The sequence below is a fragment of the Gorilla gorilla genome, chromosome 6 (genome assembly GCF_029281585.2).
Source record: "Gorilla gorilla gorilla isolate KB3781 chromosome 6, NHGRI_mGorGor1-v2.1_pri, whole genome shotgun sequence".
NCBI lineage: Eukaryota > Metazoa > Chordata > Mammalia > Primates > Hominidae > Gorilla > Gorilla gorilla.
The window spans coordinates 111,964,982-111,982,061 of record NC_073230.2 but is presented as its reverse complement, the minus strand read 5'-3'; the positions used below and the strand labels follow the sequence as shown (position 1 = coordinate 111,982,061).

General features: G+C 42.7%; 1 protein-coding gene across 1 annotated transcript in view; it reads left to right on the top strand.

The window, feature by feature from the left end:
* The first annotated feature begins 7 nt into the window (after window positions 1–7).
* Window positions 8–17,080, top strand: part of FBXL13 (F-box and leucine rich repeat protein 13) — a 260,413-nt gene continuing 243,340 nt past the window's right edge. The window contains 1 exon segment of the mRNA XM_019030762.4: window positions 8–130. Coding sequence (XP_018886307.2) covers window positions 56–130 — 75 coding nt within the window. The 5' untranslated portion in view covers window positions 8–55.

Below are 17,080 nucleotides of genomic sequence, written 5' to 3'. Positions count from 1 at the left end.
CCTAGTCCCAGCGCGGGGAGGGTACTATCGCAGCTTCTCCGTCAGGCCTTGGGCCATGGCCTCGCTACGCAATGCCAACCCGAGGCTGAAGAACTACTTCAAGGAGAACTACATTCCTCAGGTCTGCGAGGTACTGGACACGCGTGGCAGCGGACACAGACCGTCGGTGGGGAGCTAGAAGGGGGAGGAGTCAGGAAAGACTTCCCGGAGGAGGGACTAGGTTTCGGGGTTGGGGAGGAGTGGAGGGAAGGCGGGGCAGAATGCGAGAAAGTGAAGTCAAATTCGGACTTGTAGGCGATCAGGGCTGAAGACGCTGATTAGAGAGAAAACAGAGGGTGATGGTGGCTGCACGTGGGGAATGGGTGACATCTCCCAGGGGGAATGAGCACAAGGCCCAGATCGGAAACCCCAAACTCAGGTTTTAAGGTTTGGACAAGAAGTACCTGAGGAGTGGAGGAGTGAGAAAGAAGTGCCAGAGAGCCTGAGGAGGAAAATCAGCCGACTGGCATTATGAAGAATTTTGTCAGAAGTAGGGAGTAGGCACTAGTCACCTAAGATAAGGACCTGGATTCTGCCCAAGGTGAGCCTGAGGTTTCCATGGAGCCGCGAGGGCAGAAAATAGATGGAAGTTAGCTAAGGGAAGAGTGGAAGCTGAGACCTTTGGTCAGTGTAGTCAGCCCTTTGTGAAGGTAAGGACCCTCTCAACCAGGATTGCCTTTAGACAACAGGAAGGACTGCCCTCCTACTGCCGTTATAATAGGAGGGAAGGAAGACAGGAAGGGGATAGACATTAGGTTTTGTAGGTTTGGGGGTAGAGAGCTGAGAACGTTTGCCTTTGTTGACCTCTTTTTTTCTCTACAAATAGTTGGTGAGATATTTACCAAGAATGTGCGTGTTTAAGTGGGGATGGGGCTGTTGGTGCAGTAGGAGGTTCGAGCAAAGATACGTTATGTGGAGAATGAGGGAGAGAGATGTCTAGGGAAAGAAAGAGGTGGTCCTACCTGAGGGTAGTAACGCTCCTAGGCGGTTGGGAGGGCAATTTGGTAGAGACCCCCACCCGTCTCCTTTTTGGATGGTAATTGAGAAATATTTATTAAGATGTTAAATACATGTACCCTTTAACCAAGCATTTCTACTTCTAGGGATCTACTTTAGAGAAATACTTGCACATGTGTTCAGGAGGATGTACAAGGATATTCATTATAACTTTGTTTCATAGTAAAAATAGTAAATGACCTAGAGTGACTAAGCGAATGAGGCATTATGTAGAATAAAGTGTATCTGTACCTACTAAAAAGAAATGCCCTCCAAGATATATTATTATTATCATCATTATTATTGAGACACGGGGTGTTGGTCTGCCACCCAGGCTAGGGTGTAGTGGCTCCATCCTAGCTCACTGCAGCCTCAAACTCCTGGGCTCAATTGATCCTCCCACCTCAGCCTCCCAAGTAGCTAGGACTACAGGCATACACCACATGGCTGGCTCCCAACACATAGTATTAAGTAAAAAAGAAAAAGTGCAAGTTGCTTAGCAACTGTCCATTCTGCTCTAGCTGTCCATTTGATTTCATATATGTTGTATATGTGTTTATGTACATATATGTGTATATATCTATCTTTAAGACAATAGTGCATGCATAGAACCTATGCCAAACTGTTAATAACAGATGTCTTGTGGAATGGTTTTGGGGGAGGAGATGGAGAATTCTAACTTTTTACTCTGTCCGTAGCTGTATTGTTTTAATTTATTACAGTGAGTTTCGTGTTGTACCTCTATACAATTGTGCTCGAAAATATGTAGGGAGAATGGTACCCATCTTCCCGGTTGTGTGATTTTCTCAAGTAGCAGTCAGTAAATCAGATGTAGGTACAGAGATAACCAAGTTGACTTCGTCTGGGATAGGAATTTGCTAGGCATATATTAATAGAATGGAAAGGCAGTAGGTTAGGGAGCTAAGCTCCTGAGTATCTGAAGTGATGGGCCAAGGACTCTAAGGACTCCGTGGGAAATGAGAAAAGGATATCATACTGATACATGGACAGAAAGTGAAGACTCCTCTAAGAGGTGAGTGAAGAGAAGTAGAGGGAGTAATTAAGTGAGGGAGCTGGAAACACAGGAGGTGGGGGTCAGAAAGTGGAACGTTTATATTTACAATTCAGGGTGCAGCCATTCTGAGTGATGGCTCAGTCTGTGATATGGCGGTGGAGCAGGTGGCAGAAATGGACTTGAGTTGAGAGTCAGGGTACATCAAGGAAGGGATGGCCTCTTCTCATCTAGGCCGCCAGTTACTATAACATCACAAAGCTGCAATGAGGCAGTCCCCAGTTCCCCCTCTGGGTGAACGCATTCCTTCCTTACCAGCTTGCCACATTGTTCTGCACCCATAGAGGAGGCCCTTATATGCATTCTCCATTGTCTAAGATCATGTTCTCCTGAGGAGTCCTTCACTCACCTCTGCTAGCACACTAGCAGGAAGTGCAAAGGAGCAATCTTCTGGGCCCCACACACCCACCTTAAACTCATTACCCATTTCTCCTAAGAGAATATCAAGATGAATTCCATTCTGCCTCATATCGTGTCTGTACATTTATTTATCTGACTCAATTTCCCAGATGGGTTTTATACTTTTTTTTTTTTTTGAGACAGAGTCTAGCTCTGTCGCCCAGGCTAGAGTGCAGTGGTGCCATCTCAGCTCACTGCAACATCCACCTCCTAGGTTCAAGCAATTCTCCTGCCTCAGCCTCCCAAATAGCTGGGACTACAGGCACCTGCCACCATGCTCAGCTAATTTTTGTATTTTTAGTCGCGACAGGGTTTCACCATGTTGGTCAGGCTGGTCTCGAACTCCTAACCTCAGGTGATCCACCCGCCTCAGCCTCGCAAAGTGCTGAGATTACAGGCATGACCCACCATAGCATGACCCACCATGTCTGGCAGGTTTTATACTTTTCTAAAACCCATCTTCTGCAAGCCTTGGAATACATAAATAACCTTTCATTAAAGTTTTCCCTGTATATTTAACCTCTTCTGAATTTCATCTACCTGTCCTAAATAAAACCTGATTTTCTACCTACAGTATCATTTTCCTGCAAATCTCTTGAATAGAGACTGATTTTTTAAAAAATCAGGCCTGGCTTGGTGGTTCATGCCTGTAATCCCAGCACTGTGAGAGCCCAAGGCAGGTGGATTGCTTGCCAGGAGTTCAAGACCAGCCTCGGTAACATAGTGAGACCCTGTGTGTACAAAAATTAAAAAAAAAAAAAAAAAAAAAGCTAACTTGTCTTAGTGGCTCACACCTGTAGTCCCTGCTACTCATGAGGCTGAGAGGAGAGGATCACTTGAGCCCAGGAATTTGAGGCTGCAGTGAACTGTGATTGCACCATTGAACTCCAGCCTGGGTGATGGAGCAAGACCCTATCTCTAAAAAAATAAAAAATTAAAAAACATTTTAAACAATCCTGCTTGGTCCCCTGGGCTTACTGAATCTGTTGATAGATATTTTTCATCCGTTTTAGAAAATTCTTGGTTCTTTTCAAATAGTACTCCTATTCAGTTCTCTCTTTTCCTTTTGGAACTCCAATCGTACATATGTTAGCTTTTTTTTTCTTTTTCTTTACCTTGTTCTACATGCCTCTTTTGATCTCTTCTGCTTTTTCCCCATTTTCTTCTTTTTGAGCTCAAGTTTGGATCTTTTTCATTGATGGTTTTCAAGTTTACTAATTTTGTTTTATGCTGCGTCCAGTCTACTCTTAAATACATCAAATGAAATCTTAATTTTAGACATGTTTTTCAGTTCTAGAATGACAATTTGATTTTTAAATAAATTCTGATTATTAGAATTATGCATCTTTTCATTCAGTTTGCCTTTTTCTGTTTTCTTTATTTGTTCTCTCCAAATCTGTTAAAATTTGATCCCCAGTGTTGGAGGTGGGGCCCAGTGGGAGGTATTTGAGTCATGTGGGCAGATCCCTCAAGAATGGCTTTGTGCCCTCCCCTGTGATAATGAGTGAGTTCTCCCTCTATTAGTTCACCCAAGAGCTGGTTGTTTAGAAGAGTCTCCCTCTAGCTGTTTCTCTTACTCCTTCTCTTCCCATGTGACATGCTGGCTCCCTTTGCCTTCTGCAGTGAGTAAAAGCTTCCTGAGGCCTTCGCCAGAAGCCGAGCAGATGCTGGCACCATGCTTCTTGTACACCCTGCAGAACCCTGAGCCACATACAACTCTTTTCTTTATAAATTACCTGGCCTCAGGTATTTCTTTATAGCAGTGCAAAATGGATCAACACACATGTTGATGGTTGTTATTTTAAAATTATTGTTTGTTGCTTATGCCTGTAATTCTAGCACTTTGGCAGGCCGAGGTGGGTGGATCACTTGAGGCCAGGAGTTCGAGACCAGCTGAAACCCTGTCTCTACTAAAAATACAAAAATTTGCCAGGTGTGGTGGTGCACGCCTGTAATTCCAGCTATTTGGGAGGCTGAGGCATGAGAATCACTTGAACCCAGGAGGCAGAGGTTGCAGTGAGCTGAGATCACACCGTTACACTCCAGCCTGGGTGACGGAGTGAGACTGTGTCTCTAAAAAAATAAATAAATAAAATAAATACATAAAATTAAATCATTATTTGTTAACTTGAATATCCAGATCATTTGTGGGTCTGCTTCTATTGCTTATTTTCTTCTGTTGATAATTCAAGACATTTTCCTGCCTTCGTACATACCTAGTAATTTCTTTTTTTTTTTTTTTCGAGATGGAGTCTTGCACTGTCGCCCAGGCTGGAGTGCAGTGGCGGGATCTCGGCTCACTGCAAGCTCTGCCTCCCGGCTTCACGCCATTCTCCTGGCGTGACACGGGGTTTCACCGTGTTAGCCAGGATGGTCTCGATCTCCTGACCTCATGATCCACCTGCCTCGGCCTCCCAAAGTGCTGGGATTACAGGCGTGGGCCACCGCACCCAGCCCATACCTAGTAATTTCTTATTTTTATTGGACATCGTGTGAGAAAAGAACAATAGAAGCTCCAGATGATATACTCTTTTGCCAGCAAAGGTTCATCCTTTCCTCTGTATAGGGTACAGAGCTCATGACCTCAGTCCAGGAAGGGACTGATCTGTGTTGAGCTTGGACTGTGGATTTATTTGGGTTCGGTTTACCTCTGGTTCATCCCTATTCCTCAGGCATAGCTCTTCTGGGCTTTTGGTTGAGAAGCTAGCCAGTCTCTGTCTCCTCAGACTGAAAGATTGTGAGAGATTTGGTTCTGCTCTTCGGAGGTATTTAAGCTTAGCTCTTTAGTTTCCCTTCTAGGCCCTCAACTTTTATATATGTATATATATTCCCCAATTTAAAACTTTTAAAAGTAAACTTTACTATCAAAAATGCAAACTTGGGGAGGGCATAAAAATCACACACAAGGCTGCCACTTCACACTTCAAGGGTTGCACAACGGCCGGGCAAAGGCGCTCCTCACTTTCCAGATGGGGCAGCGACCAGGTAGAGGCGCTCCTCACTTCCCAGAAGGTGTGGCGGCTGGGCAGAGGCGCTTCTTTCTTCCCAGACTGTGGGGTGGCCAGGGAGAGGCGCGCCTCACTTCCCAGACAGTGGGGCGGCAGGGCAGAGGGCCTCCTCGCTTCCCAGAGGGGGTGACAGCCAGGCAGAGGCACTCCTCACTTCCCAGGTGGTGGGGCGGCCGGGCAGAGGCGCTCCTCACTTCCCAGACGGTGGGGCGGCTGGGCAGAGGCACTCTTCACTTCCCAGATGGCGCGGCGGCCGTGGGCCCTCAACTTTAAAATCTGGCAAGTACATTGAAGGTTATGCTGGCTGTATGTTTGAGGCAGGCTTCCTCTTCCTTCCCTGAGATTATGAAAGACTCACTCTGCCTTGTAGGAGTTGATGTTCTAGCTCCTCAGCCTCCTGTGTGAACACTCCCAGAACTCACTGCCTTATGGGAGACAGTGGCCACACTTGGGGCACCTCAAGTTTCTAACCTGTCATGTTAGCCCCGTGCCACCACCATAAGCCTATTGGTTTCTCTTCCCATTTGTAGACTTTCTCTGCCTGGGCCCAGCCCTGTCCTCTTTCCTACCCAGAGCTGGCACACGTTCCCAGGGAAAAAAAGCAGCTGTGCATTGTCAGCTTACTTCAGAAAAATTTCCTTCCCCTGGAATTCCGTGGCTCTCCAATATCTTTTTTAAATGTGATTTTTGTAATGTGTCTGCTTTTTTCTAATTGTTGTAGCAGGGTCATTGGACCATGGTGACTTTCCACATCCTACTCAGATGTGAAATCCTAGGGAGACTGTCTTGTTTCACTCCTCAGTTTACCTCAGATCTAGAGATAGGTTAGGTGTCTTCCTTGGCTCCCCATTTCCACTTCCAAACTACGTATCTTCCCTCCTTTTTCTAAAGTCTCAGCTTCTTTGTAGTTCATAACATCAGATTTAGCACTCATTGTCTTCATTATGTACCAATCTCTATGTTTTGTTGGTAGCATTAGCATCTGGCTCACCATCTTCCTTTCTCTCTACTCCTGTCATTGTTCTTGTGGCCGCAGTATTCACAGGGATGTTCCGTTCACATCCTTGACCTTTCTTCCAGTTATCTTTGCTTTCACCGTTCCTCAGTCATGTCCTTCTATGGTCATACTCTTAACCATTTTATCCTAAATTGCTGTACCATCTCTGAAATCTCCATTTCTTCATCCACTTATCTCTTAATTTCTTAGCTCACTCACATTGGAGCTTCTACACTAGCACTTCTTCAACTGACTCAAACCACCATTTCATTCAATTATCTTTGCACTGTCAAATATTACTCTTATGTCCTTATTTCTCTCTTTACCCATCTTAGATTCCTTGGTTCATCACTATTGTAGATGTCTATTACCTAAATGTCTTTACAACATTTAGTGATTTAAAATAACAGTATTCATTTTATTATTGCCTCTCACAGTTATGGGAGTTGACAGAATGTTATTGCTTGAGATCTCTCATGCACTTTCATGTCAGAGTGGCTGAAGTTAAAATCATCTTGAAGGCTTCCTTCCCTACATGCCTGGCAGTTGATGCTGGCTGTCGATGAGGACCTCTCCTGAGACTGACAGCTAGAACATCTATGTGTAACATCTCCATGTGGCTTGAGCTTCCTCACAGCATGGAGGCTGGGTCCCAATACAGGTGTCCAAGAGACAGAGCCAAGTAAAATCTCCTTTTATAACCTAGCCCCAGAAGTTACTCAACATCACTTTCACTGTATTCTCTTCATTACAAGTGGATTATTAAGACTAATCCATATTCAAGAGGAGAGGAATTAAACCCCACCTCTTTATGTAAGAAATATCATTTGCAGACATGCTTTTAAAATGCCACCATCATTATGATCACTTTCAAATACGATTATCTCCTTTACCTGTTTCTCCCTCTGTCCTATTGATGTGACAAACACCTATCCCTGGTAAAACTCAAATATCCAGCAGTCCGTGCTTACCCCTGAGCAATTGAACATTATTTAAAGGAAGAACACACAATTAAACTGACTTGTGTCACTTTAAATTCAATCCTCAGTTGTCAAATGGGCTCTCAATATCCATAGTCCTACATTTCCTAGTATTTTCAGTTTCTGACAATTCCATTACGCCCACAGTGAAACAGTAGACAAAAAAAAAAAATTCTTGGGAGGCCGAGGCAGGCAGATCACCTGAGGTTGGGAGTTCAAGACCAGCCTGACCAACATGGAGAAAGTTCACTAAAAATACAAAATTAGCTGGGCATGGTGGTGCATGCCTTTAATCCCAGCTACTCGAGTGGCTGAGGCAGGGGAGTCTCTTGAACCCAGGAAGCGAAGGTTGCAGTGAGCTGCGATCACGCCATTGCACTCCAGCCTGGGCAATGAGAGCGAAACTCCATCTCAAAAAAAAAAAAAAAAATCCTCACAAAATTCTTCCACTGAATATTAAAAAATCAATTGCATTTCAATTCACTAGAACCAAAGTTTTAAACAGTAGCTTTTAAAAATTACATTCATAGGCTGGGCGCAGTGGCTCACACCTGTAATCCCAGCACTTTGGGAGGCTGAGGCGGGTGGATCATGAGGTCAGGAGCTTGACACCATCCTGGCTAACAAGGTAAAACCTCGTCTCTACTAAAAATACAAAAAAATTTAGCTGGGCGTGATGGCGGGCGCCTGTAGTCCCAGCTGCTCAGGAGGCTGAGGCAGGAGAATGGCGTGAACCCGGGAGGCAGAGCTTGCAGTGAGCCGAGATCGCGCCACTGCATTCCAGCCTGGGCAACAGAGTAAGACTCTGTCTCAAAAAAAAAAAAAAAAGAAATTACATTCATAATAGCCACAAAAAATATAAGGTTTCTTAGGACAAGATGTGAAAGACCTGTTTGGAGGAATTTGTAAAATTTTATTGAAAGACGTTTAAGGTGACCTAAAGAAATGAAGTACTCTGCCGTGTTTATGAATGGGAAAATAACAACATGTAATGTCTTCCCAGAAAATGTATAAATTCAGTGCAATTTTAGTTAAAGTCTAAAATTTTTTTCCCCATAAAACTAGACAGCTGATTATAATACTGCAGAAATATTGAGGAGGAGAAAAGTAGCCCTTGACACCTAGAAGCTGGACTGGTGTCATAATCTAGACCTTGGCATTGCTTTGGGCTAGCATGTTGTTAAGCCTTGTCAGTGCTGGAGGGACCCTGGAGGGAGATGGGGCTTCAGTTCCTGGTTCCTATGTGCTTCCTCACTTCTTGTTCACATGACACAGCTTCCAGGAGCATGTGTGTGGTGCACCCAGTGGTGCCCACTCTTCAGCAAGTTTTGCTCACAAGCCTCAGCCCATTGGCACCCCAGCAGGGGGCGTCTGCTCACTAGTGTGAGCTGGTGGGGTCCTGTTCACCAAGCCTTGGACCATCATGGCTGAGAACTATCTCTGTCTCAGGGCAACCTAATGGACTTCCCCACTATACCTCAGCCACACTCCACATTCTCTGAATCTCAGCCTTGGGGAGGTGGCTGCCCTCCTTCCAAGGTTATTTCATCTTTGGGTACTCTGTCTGAGCCACAGGGTGTCCTTTAGTGTTCTCTTTTGCTCTCTCTTAGTAGTTACTCTCTTTTTACTAGTTAGTAATTCTTTGAATTGCATTCTTTATTAGAACGTATTTATGAGATAGAATAAATTGTTCTTTATTCAAAACACGGGTGTGATTTCTGTCTCTTGACTGGACTCTGAGTGATACAGGAGGATTAACTGGAGAGGGACATGAGAACTTTCCGGAGAGTTGGAAAGAAACCACACCCGGGGTGTGGGTATTTTCATTATCAAAATTATACTAATAAGATTTATGCATTTGAAATAATATAAATTTTACCTTAAATTATAATTGAGAATAGGTAGAAATGGGTAGATATATAGATGATACAAAAATCACAGAATAATTATTGTTGAAACTGGGTGATAGGTACATAAGTGTTCCCTATACTACTGTTTATAAATGTTTGAAATTTAAAAGTCTAAAATGAAAGATAGTTATGGCTAGGCTTTTTTTTTCAGAATGTATGTTGCTAGGGATGGATGGAATGACAGATTTGATTTGGCTCTGTAGTCATTTTCTGTTTGTTTGGTGTATCAATTATCTATTGCCATGTGACATACAACCAGTTAAAGCACTTGGTGGCTTACAACAACAGGAATCACTTAGTTTGCTTAAAAATTTGAAATTTTGGCAAGGTTTTGCAGGGGGTAGAAGATCCACTTTTAAGATGATATCTTCTTTTGCATGCCTAGCAAGTTGGTGCTGGCTGTTGGCTGGGAGTTCAGCCAGGTCTGTGAACCAGTAGGCTTGGTTCCTCTTCGTCTGGACCTGCCCATGGGCTGCTTAGACTTCCTCACAGTATGGTAGCTGATTTCTAAGACCAAACCTCCCCAGAGAGAACCAGGTAGAAGTTATACCATTATTTATGATCTAGATTTGGAAGTCAACATCATTTTCACTTAGATTCAAGGGGAGGGAACATGGAACCCATTTCATGATGGGAGGTATAACAAAGGCACATTGCAAAAAGAACATGGAGGATGGGAGATACTGTCATGGCCATTGTGGAAAATATAATCTGCCATACTTGGCTTGTTCATATAAGGGGAGTCAGATCAAGTTAGATCTCAAAGCAGTCTCTAAAAAGATATAGATCACAACAGCATCACTCAGTAAGTGGATCTCAATTACTGTAATTACCCCCTTTTCTTCTTCCTTTCCCATGTTCTCCAGGAGCAGATGTCTACTGGGCATTTACAAGTTGCCTACGTAGCATCTACTTCCCTCTTCCTAATATTTCCTACATTCTTATTCTATATGCTGTCTCTTCCCTCACCTAGCCCATTTGCTTCAAGAAAACTGTCTATCCCCATCTCTGGGGTTGGACCCCAACTGGCTTGCAACAACCGGTGCATTCAGTTTCCCTGGCCATAATGTTTGTAACGACAGAGAGGCAGAAGGTATAGGGTCATGGGGGAGGGCAATATGTAATCCAAGCTGATTTAGATCAGGATGCTGGTTGGATATACTCTCTCTGGATGTTGATGGGGAAGCACTTAGTCCTGGAAACATTGGCAATTACCTGTGTGGCCACAAGGAGAGAGAATTTTAGCATGAAGTGGATTCCACAAAAGGCCAATTGGGGAAATAGAAAGAAACCAGGCCCTAGTGACATCAGTAAGCCACTGGATTAAACCCACACTGAAGCTTCATCTACCTTTGAATTTCTTGTAGGAGCTAATAGAGTACATATTAAGTTGAGTTTGTTACTTGAAACCTAAAGCATCTGAAGCAAGATGAGGGGATTATTTCTTATTTGTAAGACCTTCCTAGGCCCCACATGATGGCTCATGACTGTAATTCCAGCACTTTGGCAGTGTGAGGCAGGAGGATTGCTTGAGGCCAGGAGTTTGAAACTAGCCTGGGCAACATAGTGAGAGACTGTCTCTACAGAAGAAAAAAAAAAAAAAAAAAAGCCTAAGTTTGATTCTAGGCTTCACCAATTGTTAACTGGGTGACTGAGAAAATTTCCAAATCTCTCTGCTTCAGTTTTCTTTATAGTAAGATTCCAGATGGATGTGATAGAGGGCTTTATTTTCTAGAGTGGGAGGAAGAGCCATTGTGAAAGAGAAAAGTAGGAAAAGAAAATAGCAAACTGTGTCCTCAGGCAGATCAGTTTAAGTAAAGAATGCAGTAATCCCTCAGTATCCATGGGGGATTGGTTCCAAGACCTTCCATGGAGACTGATGTTGGTTGATAAAAAGTGGCATAGCATTTGTATGTAACCTATACACATCCTCTTCTATACTTTAAATCATCTTTAGGTTACTCATATCTAATACAATGTAAATGCTATGTAAGTAGATGGTATACTGTTTCATTTAGGGAATAATGACAAGAGGAAACATTCTGTATGTGTTTAGTGCAGATAAAACTTTTTTTCAAATATTTTTGATCTGTGGTTGATTGAATCTATGGATGCAGGACCCATGGATATAGAAGGCCAACCTTCGTAGGAAAGGTGAAGATCTGAAAGTGGACTCCGTTATACTATTCTTGCCCATGTAATCCTTCAAAAGTCTTTGTGGGCTCTTGGAGATTCACATGCCCAACTTAAAGACTACTGGATTCTATGTTCAATTCAAGTTAAACAAGTAACTTAATTTTTTGAACAGATGAGGCTCTTGACACCAGCCAGTCTTTTCTCCTGGGGAACAGCAAGAGTGGTCAGCTGAGGGGGATACACTAGGACATTCTATCAGCAAATACTTGCTGGGTCTCTACCACGTGCTAGTTGAAAACACCTCAATGGCTTCAACCACTTGGAGCTGTAACTCTGAGGCTGTCTCTAGCCTGAGCTTGTCTCCTGAGCTCTCTGAGCGTTTATCCATTTGGGATGAGATTATACATTGATAATACCTTTTGGGAAAACAGTTTTGAGATATGTATGAAGATCTGTAATATATACCTTTTGATTCTGTATTTTCATAGAAATCTATCTTGGAGAAATAGAGATGAAGATATTTACATTTCATCATTAAGATTCAGGAAAAATATATTTTAGAAATTCAGAGGTTTTTTTTTTAAGTCACCTGAAGATAGGTAGAAATTGTAGGAAAACTAAGTATTGCCTTGCGATCCCTCACTCTCCTTGTATTCTTCATTTCTGTCTCTCAGAACTCTGAGATACTCTTTCCACCACTGTGGGAATTAGCTTAATGTGCCCTCTATTTTTGGATATACTCCTTCCCAAAGGCATTTGTGTTTTGAAAGAGATTATTAAGATAGGAGCTCACATAATAAAGCCTTATTGGTAGACCTTCAGACAGTGGGTCATCCAGAAATAACATAGAAACCCTAGTTTCTTCCTCAATTTTCTACTAGGTAGAAGTCAGTACATTGTTTACAGATAAACAAGAACTGCCCCACAGGGACCAAAGATGAGCTAGATATTATGGTCTACAAAAACATTAAGCAGATACACCTAGTGATTGTATCTGAGAGGAAGAAAGTACTTTTCAAATGGTGAGCTCCAATTTCAGTTTAGCATTTAGGGAAGATGAAAAGAGTTTGCAAAACCAGATCTGCTCAGCAGAGGGAGTACTTAATCTACAAATCATGGTTTTAAAGCAAAGGTTTTTTTTTTTTTTTTTTTTTTTTGGTAATTATGATTTTTCTGAGAAGTTTTTATGTTTTATGTTTCTTTCAAGATTAAGTTGCCAATCAGGTTTTTTTTTGTTTGTTTGTTTGTTTTTTTGAGACGGAGTCTTGCTCTGTTGCCCAGGCTGGAGTGCAGTGGCGTGATCTCAGCTCACTGCAAGCTCCGCCTCCTGGGTTCCTGCCATTCTCCTGCCTCAGCCTCCTGAGTAGCTGGGACTACCAGCGCCTGCCACCATGCTTGGCTAATTTTTTGTATTTTTAGTAGAGACAGGGTTTCACCGTGTTAGCCAGGACAGTCTCAATCTCCTGACTTCATGATCTGCCTGTCTTGGCCTCCCAAGTGTTGGGATTACAGGCGTGAGCCACCGTGCTGGGCCAGGTATTTTTTTTTACGAGACTAATTGCTGCACGTATTTGTCAGAGATGCAAGAATCAGAAATTGCTGATTCTTGAGCAAGGGACTGCCCTGCCCATTTAGGAGAGGAGGAGCTGGATACACTAACTCATTTTGCTGGACCTTGGGCAGGAAGGCTGTGGCTTCTCCGGAGGACAGTTACCTTTGCTGAATTCCCTCAGCCCAGCCAGGCAGTTTACACGTGTAGTTCCTGAGGTAAATCCACAGGACACTAAACAAAGAAAAGCACATGATTTATTATTTTTCCAATAACAATTTTCTTAGAGGGGATGAGACGGCTGGGACTGCTTCCCCTCTGGGACAGGCCCAGTCCGGCAGGTATCAGAGTCCTTTGTCTCACTCTTACCTCATAGAGCCTGCTGCTCCTCACCTGTCCTGTCCAGTCTGCTTTAAAAACCTTCAAGTCTAACAAAAAAAAAAAAAAAGAAAAAACAAAAGAAAACCCTTCAAGTCTGCTCCTGAGGGGCATCTTCCTCTTCCTGGGGTCTCATCTGAATGTTGAAGCTAGTTGGCCTCTTTCAGTAATCTTCCGGAATATTCATTTATAGAGTTTCTAAAATAAAATTTTGACACCATCTATTTCAATGTTAAAAAGACATAAAAGCCCCTTTATTTTCAAAATTGTAACTTACTAACTTCCATAAATACAAATTAAGATGTCTCCCAAAACAACAGCGTGCTACCTCCATCTCCATCCCACAGGGGGATGGCGATCATTCGTGAGATACTGCTTTAGATATGTTTCAGAGGTTGGGGTAGGGGATAGGGAAATGGAAGGGACTTTGAACAATGTTTTTCTGTTTCTTCACCTGCTGAGGGTTCCCCAAGTATTTGATAATCACTTTTATCTCTGCACTTTTGGAGTAATTATTTTTTATATTATAATATTACTATTTCAGCCCTCAGCATATTTCACTATGTTTATCTGAGTATCTAAAAAGCTAAGCAAGACTTGTTCTCTTAAGTGTCTTACATTTGTTTTTGTGTGTCCACCAAGGGTTATAATAGTTACTATCTTGCTATTTATATTTGAACTATTCGTCTATTCAGTTCTCTCCTAGCCATTTTCCACTAAATGCTTTTGTCCTAACATCTTCTATTAGGTGTGGTTTAAGTCAGAGTCAGTCTCTGTCTTTCTCTCTCAGTCATCACACTGGACTTTGAGTGGTACAAGGGAATATTTTCAATTTATTTTCTCTATGTCCAAGTGTTTTCCTCTAATTAAGGTGATAATTAACAGTGGAATGGTTAAAAATAGTGATGGACCAGGCACAGTGGCTCATGCTTGTAATTCCAGCACTTTGGGAGGCTGAGAGGAAGGACGATCACTTAAGGCCAGGAGTTCAGGACTAGCCTGGGCAACAGAGTGAGACTCCATTTCAACAACAAAATTAAGTGAGTTTGGGGGCTCATGCCTGTAGTCCTAGCTCCTTGGGAGGCTGAGGTGGGAGGATTGCCTGAGCTCAAGAGCTTGAGGTTACACTGGGTTGATTGTGCTACTGCACTCCAGCCTGGGTTACAGAGCAAGACCTTGTCTCAAAAAAAAAAAAAAGTATATATATATATAAAATAGCTTCCTATCATTATCTGTTGAGTGCCTATTTTGTGCTAGACACTTTTCAAAGCAGTTTTTAATTTTCATGATAGCCCTATAGCGTATGAACCTTTATTATCCCCCTTTTTTAAGGAAACGGAAACAGACGTAATTTGTCAATGGTTGCATGGTAGAAGATTGCAGATCCCATATTTAAACCAAGTGGACTCCACCCTTTGCATTATCTTGCTCTTTGAAAGATAGGTAGCAGGAGAAAGGAGTGGAAGCAACAGTCCTGGTTAAACCCATGTTTGTCCTCAGGACCCAGAACATCCTTCAGAGTAGATGAGAAATATTGGGAACTGAGTGTAGGGAAGTAGAGCCAAAAGAAAGTGAGGATTACGTAATTGCTTTGTGAATTTACAAGCTTGAGAGAGCTAATCCAATAATTAACTCATGGACTTTTTTGTCCTTGATTGTGTAAGTTTTTACTGAGAATATTATTAATAAGGCCCTGATTAATGTTTTTGAGAGTCAAACATTAATCTTATGGGAATGTTTATTTTGCTTCTGCTTACAATAAAGACTAAGTTAATGGTTTTGTGATTTTTATTTTCATTGGGCAGGGAAAAAGCTATTGATTCATTAACTGTGCTGTCTTATTGGCATGTAGCTATGCGCTGTTCACTCATTAATACAAAAAATATCATGCTATGCTATTTTGTCCAAGACAAACAGTGAGATTTCTTTCTTTATTATTATTTTTTGAGACAAGGTCTTTCTCTGCCACCCAGGCTGCAGTAGAGTGTTGTGATAATAACTCACTGCAGCCTTGAACTCCTGGGCTTAAGCAATCCTCCCACCTAGCAAGTAGCTAGGGCTACAGGCGCACACCACCATGCTCAGCTAATTTTTAAAACAATTTTTGTATTTTTTAGAGATGGGGTCTCACTGTATTGCCCCGGGTAGTCCTGAACTCCTGTCTTCAAGCAAACCTCCCACCTTGGTCTCATAAAGTGGTGGGATTATAGGCATGAACCTCCACACCTGGCCAACAGTGAGATTTCCTATGTGAAAAGTGTGCATTTCAACTCTGCTAGTTCCATATGCCTTTATTAGCATTTCAGAGACTTGTCCTCTCAACCTGACTTCTGCAGGATAGCTTTTCAGGAAAAGTAGTTTATTATAAGTGGAGCTTGGAAATCTATATATAATCAATTTCTCACATACATTAACCAGATCTCAACTTTCTTAAAAATGTACCATAAAGCTGAACTTCATTTAGGCACTCATTCTCAGACATCAGTATGCATAAGAATCACCTGGGGAGCTTAGTAAAATGCAGGTTTCTAGGCCCTATTCTCAGAGACAAATTCATTCTCCAGGTGATTCTGATATAGATGTCCTCAGGGTGCCAGAATAAGATGGAGAAAAGGATGTAGAGTGAGGAATACAAAAACTCAGTACTCTGGAGACCCAGGCACAGAAGTGCTAGAGAGCAGATGGGCTTTTCACCAAGGATATTGAGGGAGCTGTGGGAAGTCTGATTGGCCTCCAGATAATAGATGGCTTCAGCCCTTTTTGTTAGGTCCCTGTAGGACCCACTCTTGCTGGCTCTTTAGGTAATAGATGACTGTTCAAATTCAGGTTGCAACTGTGGTGAGACCACTAATCTCCTGTGCAACTATAGTCTCTTGGTTTGGGGGAAAAGGAAGTCAGTCTGCAGGTGGCTGAGCACTTGTAAGCAGTTAGTATGGGCTCGGTCTGAAGGCAGAGCTGGAGAGGGAGAGGGATCTAAATCTTACCTTTCTGCCATTCTCTAAAGGACTGAGCTTCCTGCTTGCAGGCTGTACACTAAGAAGAGGAGCATGGAGCCATTGCAAAGGGGGAGATTGTTATTATGCAGGGTCCAATTAGGAGAAATTACCCTTTTTAGTTTTGGAGGAGCAGTATGAGAATTGCTGAGAGTCTAAGAAAAGACCCCAGGCCTAGATCTGCTGACACTTGGCCTATGGAGGTAGGGAGGACTGCTCTGTGTAACTCAAGTGATGGAGTTATTTTATTCTGGAAATAGAGGATCAAGAGAAAAAGCCAGCAGGAGTGGGTCTGAAGCATCCCGACCACCCCCAACATGCACACTAGACCCCACCAGAAAACAGTGAACCACAAAGGGAAAGAGAAATGCCGATGGAGAATTCCAGGTGGTTTCTGTGGGAAGTGTGCTGCAGACCTTTTCATCTGTCTCAAATGGAGAAAACATCAGTAATTCTGTAATCTTGCAGACACTTTTAACAAGAAGTTTCTTCTTTTGGGGGGACCTCATAAGGAAAATGAGACAGCAGCAACTTTACGAGTTCCACATATGTGCTTTAAACAGTATCTTAGATCCAGCAAGTCCATTGTTTCCCACCTATGTGTACTAAGCTACAATTTTTCA